This window comes from Sebastes umbrosus, chromosome 6, assembly GCF_015220745.1.
Source record: "Sebastes umbrosus isolate fSebUmb1 chromosome 6, fSebUmb1.pri, whole genome shotgun sequence".
Taxonomy (NCBI): domain Eukaryota; kingdom Metazoa; phylum Chordata; class Actinopteri; order Perciformes; family Sebastidae; genus Sebastes; species Sebastes umbrosus.
In genome coordinates this window covers 2761187-2769326 of record NC_051274.1, presented here as the reverse complement: position 1 = coordinate 2769326, position 8140 = coordinate 2761187, and the positions used below count along the sequence as shown (strand labels likewise).

The 8140-nt window shown below is 45.4% G+C and overlaps 1 protein-coding gene across 11 annotated transcripts; it reads right to left on the bottom strand.

Moving 5' to 3' along the window:
• Positions 1-2711: 2711 nt before the first annotated feature.
• On the bottom strand, positions 2712-8140 carry LOC119490439 (serine/threonine-protein kinase pak-2-like). 11 transcript variants are annotated; one of them, XM_037773824.1, is made up of 12 exons: positions 7948-8140; positions 6916-7467; positions 6532-6771; positions 6047-6388; positions 5659-5903; positions 5517-5622; positions 5046-5140; positions 4155-4196; positions 3726-3941; positions 3460-3637; positions 3160-3339; positions 2712-3069 (listed from the first exon to the last, which is right to left on the bottom strand). In XM_037773824.1, exons 1-12 carry the CDS (start codon positions 8078-8080, stop codon positions 2978-2980), a joined length of 2421 nt encoding a protein of 806 aa, XP_037629752.1. In that variant the 5' UTR covers positions 8081-8140; the 3' UTR covers positions 2712-2977. The 11 variants fall into 11 exon arrangements, with proteins under 11 accessions (XP_037629752.1, XP_037629755.1, XP_037629754.1 ...); XM_037773827.1 differs by having other exon boundaries at positions 5517-5574; XM_037773826.1 differs by having other exon boundaries at positions 5517-5903; positions 6916-7168; positions 7229-7467.

The window sequence follows — 8140 nt, the reverse complement described above, 5'->3', positions numbered from 1 at the left end:
TGTGAACATGGTTAACTACCTGCCTATCTCTGCTGAGAGACTGAGCTCCATCCGATCTGCTACAAAAGAGGACACAAAGTTACAGATGGTGACAAAGTGGATTCTCACAGGGTGGCCACAGAACAAAAATGACATTCCAACAGACATCCAGCATTATCACTCATTCCAGGATGAACTGAGTTTCCAGGATGGCATAGTGTTCAGGGGTGAGAGAGCAGTGATACCGGATGCACTCAGAGCTGACATCACTCATCGTGTCCACTCTTCTCATCTGGGAGTTGAAGGATGTCTCAGGAGAGCAAGGGAATGTGTATATTGGCAAGGAATGAATGAGTACATAAAGACTTTCATCTCCAAGTGCGACATATGCAGGTCAGTAGACCCAAAGCAACAAAGAGAGACATTACACCCTCATGACATGGCATACAGACCCTGGGCCAAGGTGGGTACCGATTTGTTTTTCTTTAATAACAAGGACTACTTGATAACAGTAGATTACTATTCCAACTTTTGGGAGATAGATTATCTACCAGACACAAAGAGTAGTACAGTAATCAGGAAGCTAAAGGCCCATTTTGCACGATATGGGATACCAGATGTTGTTATCTCAGATAATGGCCCTCAATACGCATCTCAGGAGTTTCAGCGATTCAGCCAGATGTGGGAATTTGAACACAGGACATCCTCGCCGGGATATGCTCAGAGCAATGGTAAAGTGGAGTCGGCAGTGAAAACAGCCAAGCGTCTCATGCTGAAAGCTAAGGCTGCGGGACAAGATCCATACTTGGCTATGCTGGACCATCGCAACACACCGAGCCAAGGTCTCAACACAAGCCCGGCACAGAGACTTCTGAATAGGAGGACAAGGACTCTGCTCCCTACCAGGGACACTCTGTTGGAGCCAGAGATAACAGACAATGCACATGGACTGATACACAATAGACAGCGACAAGAAAAATACTACAACCGCACTGCAAAAGACATGGACTCTCTGAAAAAAGGGGACAGTGTGAGAGTTCAGCCTTTCGAGCCACATAAGGTCTGGAGAGCGGCGAAGGTGATGAAACCTGTAAGCCATAGATCTTATGAGGTGAAACTGGAGTCAGGTGGTGTTCTGAGAAGAAATCGTCGGCACCTCAGACGCAACCATGATACAACCTCCACACCTACACAAACCGGGACTGTGGTACAGACACCACAAGCGGAAGTGGTAGAGCGGGGTCAGGTGGGACACCAACACCCTGTCACTACCAGGTCAGGTCGTCAGGTCACCAGACCTCACTACCTGAGAGACTTTACTCAGTGAGGAAAGCAGGGTTTCTGGACTCTGGCAAGGCCTCTGAGAAAGGAGTAATGTTTAAAATGTGATATCCGCTGTTTGTTTTGGTTACAATGTTAAGGAGTGTTAAGCTATGAAAAAAAAAGAAAAAAAAAAAAAAAAAGAGGAGAAAGAAAAGTGTAATGTATATGCACAGTTTATTTTATTACAATGTTTTGGTTATGTATATCTGTAAAGATAATGTATAAGTGTCACAGTACCCCAGAGAGGATAATTTTATTTGTTTCCAAGTGATAGTGGCATTAATAATTAATATTCTGACTGATGTTGAGAATCTACATTTTTTGTTTAATTATAATATTGGTTACTTAGTTTGAGTAAGAGACTTTACTTCAAAGAAAAAAAGAAAAGATGTAACAATAGGATTGTTGGTTCCTAGTTGTTGTTGTTCCGGGGAACTGTTAGAGTGTGACACAGACAAAGTAACGCTAGCTGGAGCTGAATTAACATGTGGACTGTCGTACTGAATAAAGTCACAAGTAAGCAACTGTAATGCTTTAACCGTCCAGTCTGTATGGTTAGTGAAGAACGGAACAGATTGAAACAATCACCACTGCACCTCCACCCTGTAGACATTTTGAATTCACTTCAAGTCATTTTTATTTGTAGCCCCATGTATAAAATAAAACCCCATTATTACACGGCTACGGTCTGTTATTTCTTCATAGCAGACCTTTGCTATGGACGCAGTTCTGATGTCGGACTGTGGAGGACCATTTTTGTCTCAAATTAGTGATTTCTTAAGTAAGTAGCCATGTAATAAGCGGGATAATGTACAGCTAGCGGGACAACAATGACCGGCTCGCTGTACATTATCCCGTGCACTCTCAACCCAGCTCCAGCTCTCTAAGAAAACGAGGAAAAACTCGGTAAGAAACCTCGGAAAAGGCAATTCAAAGAGAGATCCCCTCTCCACGGACAGCTGGGTGTTTGAAGCATGAATGTAGGCCTATAATCACTATGGCTTGTCGCGGTAGTCCGTGTTACCAGTGTTACACGGTGGTCGGGCACATTACATTACATACCCGCCACCCACACCTGCAGCGGCAGGTTGTCAATAGATAATCGGACGACCGATGCATCTGCTCCATACAGATTCTCAGCAGAGAGTAGCAGGAGTCAGATTTCACACACACGGGACGGGAGAGAGTTCAAAGATCGAGAGATGGCAGAGGAAAGCAAACACGGTTTAAATTTCAGATTTATACCCAATGCTAAGAGGAGGACGGAGCGGTCACAGCTGGTGTGCGCGGCGGAGCGGCGCCGGGTACACCTCAGCGGCTCCGCAGCAAAAGTTCTACCGGAGAGGCTAGTCACTCAGCCACCTGAAGGTAAAGATCAAAGTAAGCGGCTACACATGATGACCGTCATCTTTTCCTGTAAAATCTCTGGTGTAATCGGTAACACCCATGTTGTCACAAGAAATTTTCCTCCCCGTCACAGCCCTACTAGAGATTGACGCCACCAGCCTCTCGGTCTGATTTCTACTGCTTCAAGAGAGAGTGCAATGGGAGCCACATATGGGGACTACAGCAGCGTTAACCCTGGACGAGGTCCTTCCGTGGTCTTCAGGGATCCATCCGTGGTCCGAGAGGTCCAGTCTGTATCACATCAGACTGGATCCCTCAGGACCACAGCTCACACGAGCCAGGGGTGGTGCTTAAGAGTCTCCAGGGTGGGTCGGGCCTCTGGACTCTTGTCCATACAGCGTGCTATAAAATCTTGGCAATCTGGACAGACCAACAGGAATCATGTTTAAATACAAATGCTGTACTCTTTGTGTGTTTATGTGTGTGCTTGTATTCTACTGCATGTCTTACTGTAGGAAAGAGTGTCACGGATGGCAGGGACTGCATTGATGATGTCACGGGGGGTATGGAAGGGGGTCACCCCATCATGCAGCATCTCAAACAGCACCGCACCGAGCTGCCACACAGTGGTAGCTTCAGGCGTGGACCACCCACGCCGGATATACTCAGGAGTAGTGTATAACAGGGTACCTACAATACATACAGCCACACAGAGACAAAGGTTAATGGATGAGGGACGGGAGTACAGGACAGAGACGGCAAAGATGCTGGGTTGTTTCAGAGAACAGGACCATAAGAACGACAGCCTACCTTCATTTTCAGTGTACCTCTCCTCTGTCAGAAATTCGCCAGAGCCAAAGTCAATGATCCAGACACGTGGGACATCAGAACCGGTTTCGATGAGGATGTTTTCCATCTTGATGTCCCTGTGGAAAACTTCTCCGGAGTGGACCTCTTGGAGACCTTCCACCAGTTGTTTTGTTATGATCTGGGGGAGAAAGAAAGAGACATGAAGACTGTGTGACACGGTTGGCGTGGACACACATACAGAAACACACATGTCATCAACTGCTTACCCGGCCCATGTCCTCCTGTATTGATGACTGTATGGACACCAAATAGTCATAGAGATCCATGCAGGGGACGGGTCTCTCTAGGACGAGAATCAGCTCATTGTCCAGATTGTACCAGTCCAGCAGGCCCACCACGGCACTGGTTCCTGCTCCTGCTGGATTGAGGTACAGCAGCAGCGCCACCTCTGTAGGGAGATCTGTAACTTCCCCATTCAAATCCTAAAGATATGGAGTGAAAGAGAAAGCAAATAATGAAACCTTAATATACACATGTATACAAAAGTTAACAGTATTTTAACTGTTAGATTGTATGAGGTACAAGAGGAACATGTTCCCTTTGTACTCAGAATAAAAATAACTAAAAATAAATGTTACTCAAATGATTTAAATAATGTAGAGTGTTGGTATTAGGATGAAAAACAAATCTCTTACCACTGTTGTGTAAAGAAACTCGCGGATACGCTTTATGGCCACCTACGGGACAGAAACAGACATTTGGTCAGCTTATACTACATGAGGCTGTTCTCATACGCCCTTCGTAGCTATACCTACGAAAAGTAATGCACTGTCATTCGTATATATATCCCACAAAATCAATTTGTATGTAATCCACGTAATTGTGAACCACGAAGTATAAAGAGCGACAACTGCCGCGCAGGGAGGGAACGGGGTCTATGGGTGGGTCAAAAATTACCGGAATTTCCCCAATAGGCCGGTGTTCGTACCCCACGTGAAACCTGAAGTCAACGTTGATTTGTCATGTAACTTCGCTACTTAAGTTACGCCACTTCCGGAATTATTTTAACCCAAACCGTGTTGTCTAAACCTAACTAAGTAGTTGTGTTGCCTAAACCTAACTAAGTATTTGTTTTGTCTAAACCTAACTAAGTAGTTGTGTTATCTAAACCTAACTAAGTAGTTTTGTTGCCTAAACCTAACTAAGTAGTTTTGGTGCCTAAACCTAACTAAGTCAATCTTTACCTAAACATAACTAAGTAGTTTTTCTCATGTAACTTCTGTACTTAAATTAAGCCTCTTCCCGTGTTATTTTAACCCAAACAAATTCCAATACCTAACTAAAAAGTGTTGTTGCCTAAACCTACCCAAGTCGATCTTTTCCTAAATCTAACTTTTATTTTGAAAAGACTGGAGCAGAAATTGACACATGCGTCACGTGTTGCTGGACATTCGTAGGAAAACGCAATGAAAAGTAGGAATAACTTTTTGTAAAATATCATATGAACCGTTGTATGAGGATACGTTGACTACATACAGAGCGGATACATGACTCATGGATTCTGTGTGTGTGTGTGTGTAACTTACAGGCAGATGGTCGTCTTTGCGGTGGCCAGCAAAGACTGCTCCGAAGCTTCCTTCACCCAGCATTCCCTCTTCCTCATATTTCTCCTCAAAGTCAGCTGCAGAAACAAAACACAAACACTTTGACTGTACTTGTTCAGAACTTTCTTTCCACTTCTAAACTAACCCCTAATACTACAGTAACAATTACTAATTTAAAATCGAATCCTATTACCAATATGAATCGAAAAGCCAAGACTGAAACTTAGAGGAACGATATGACCTTTTGAGCCAGCAGACGGTTAAGCTTAGCTTAGCATCAAGACTGTGAACAGTCTGATTCTGTCCAAAGGTAACAAGATCTGCCTATCAACATCCACTACACATTATACAACAGTCTTCCCAGGCTAGTAGTACGTGAAGAATAAACTAAACTGAATTTACTGATGGAACTCCCACTTCATCAATGTTTCACGTATTTCTATCTCTACTCACCTCTGTTGTGAAACAGAGTGGCTTCTGGGAAGGTGGTGTCAGAGTCGCTACTGGTGGCCTTAGGGGTGGCCTCAGGGATGGTCTCAGCGGTGGCCTTAGGGGTGGCCTCAGGGATGGCCTCAGGGATGGTCTTAGGGATGGCCTCAGGGATGGTCTCAGGGATGGATGGAAAAAAGCGATTAAAAAGAAAAGGAAATGGGTACGAGAGGTAGTGCAGGGGTGCCTGGTACCAGGGGTAGCTGGTGTCCGCACTGGGATTGAGGGACGTTCTTCTCCTCTTCCCGTAGTCTCCCGTGTCCTCACACTTCCTCTTCCTGCTCTTCTTCTCCTCAGAGTCAGTGCTGGCGGGTATCCATGACACAGTATCCTCAGCGGAGTCTAAGATATCTAAACACATTATACATGTTAGAAAATAAGTGCTGAAACAGTCTTCCTAGGCTAGTAGTGTTCCTCATGAAGAGTAACTCAACTGAATTTACTGATAGAACTCACACTTCATCAACATTTCACGTATTTCTATCTCTACTCACCACCGCTGTCATCTGTGAAGAAGGTGTCAGATCGGTAACTGAAGGAGGTCTCAGCGGTGGCCTCAGGGATGGTCTCAGGGATGGCCTCAGGGATGGTCTCAGGGATGGTCTCAGGGATGGATGGAAAAAAGCGATTAAAAAGAAAAGGAAATGGGTACGAGAGGTAGTGCAGGGGTGCCTGGTACCAGGGGTAGCTGGTGTCCGCACTGGGATTGAGGGACGTTCTTCTCCTCTTCCCGTAGTCTCCCGTGTCCTCACACTTCCTCTTCCTGCTCTTCTTCTCCTCAGAGTCAGTGCTGGCGGGTATCCATGACACAGCATCCTCAGCGGAGTCTAAGATATCTAAACACATTATACATGTTAGAAAATAAGTGCTGAAACAGTCTTCCTAGGCTAGTAGTGTTCCTCATGAAGAGTAACTCAACTGAATTTACTGATAGAACTCACACTTCATCAATGTTTCATGTATTTCTATCTCTACTCACCTCCGCTGTCTTCTGAGAAGAAGGTGTCAGATCCGTAACTGAAGGAGGCCTCAGGGATGGGCTTAAGGGTGGTTTCAGTGGTGGCCTGGTGGCTGGTGCCCTCACTCGGACGTAGGAACGTTTTTGTCCTCTCCCCGGATGCTTTTGTTTCCTCAGACTTCCTCTTCCTGCCCTTCTTCTCCTCAGATTTGGTGCTGGCGGGTGCCGATTTCCCAGCATCCCCAGTAGGGTAAAAGGTTCCTAAACACATTATACATGTTAGAAAATATGTGCTGAAACAGTCTTCCTAGGCTAGTAGTATTCCTCACGAAGAGTAAACTCAACTGAATTTACTGATAGAACTCACACTTCATCAATGTTTCACATATTTCTATCTCTACTCACCTCTGCTGTTTTGTGTGGAGGAGGTGTCAAATTCATCACTGGAGGTGGTCTCAGGGATGGTCTCAGGGGTGGACTCAGTGGTGGTATCATTGGTGCCCTGGTAGCTGGTGTCCGTACCGGAACTGAGGGGCATTTTTCTCCTCTTCCCGTATTCTCCTGTGTCCTCAGACTTCCTCTTCCTGCCCTTCTTCTCCTCAGAGTTGGTGCTGATGAAGGTATCAGATCCGGACCTGAAGGAGGTTTCAGGGGTGGCCTCAGGGATGGCGTCAAGGATGGTCTCAGGGATGGCCTCAGGGATGGTCTCAGCGGTGGCCTCAGGGATGGTCTCAGGGATGGCCTTAGGGATGGTCTCAGGGATGGCCTCAGGGATGGTCTCAGTGGTGGCCTGGTAGCTGGTGCCCTCATTGGGACTCATGAACGTTCTTTTCCTCTTCCCGTATGCTTCTGTGTCCTCGAACCTCCTCTTCCTGCCCTTCTTCTCCTCAGATCTGGAGCTAATGCTGGCGCAGGCGGGTGTCGATGTCCCAGCATCCTCAGCGGAGTTAAAGTTTCCTAAACACATGTTAGAAACTTAGTGCTGAAAACATGTGAAAAGACTGAACTATATAGTACTGAATTGTGGATTTAGACTGCTTTTCACCACTGGAGCCATCCTTAGCATAACCCTTTCCCTAACACTATATAAAAACTAGAGTGGTTCGGCCAGACTTATAACACTTAACACTCATTTTTTCATGATTTTTAAACCAAATTTTTTTATACTTGGTGATATTTTTAAGGCAGATGTTATTAGCACCCAGGTGTATATAGCATGGCAGAGACAAGCCGGACCGACCCAGTCACACTATATACTGTATGTGTATACAGTATGTACTGTTTGTATATTTTTCCTAACCCTAAGCAAGTAGTTTTGTTGCCTAAACCCAACTAAGTCAATCTTTTCCTAAATCTAACCAAGTAGTTGTGTTGCTATTTTTACGTTACCCAGACTTTAAAAAAATAGCCCCTGAGGTTCTTTCTATATCATCTAACCTCTGCTGAATGACGGTCTGAAGCCCTCGGAGGGACATTGACTTGTCCTGCTAGTCTTGATGGCTCTTTCATGGCTCTCGTCAGACTTTCTCTTGGTGGCCCTCTGGTTTCCACCTGACCTGTTGTCCAGCATGTCCTGGATGGGATCTACTGTCTGACAGACTTAAGGAAGAAGCAGCGTTAGTAATCATTA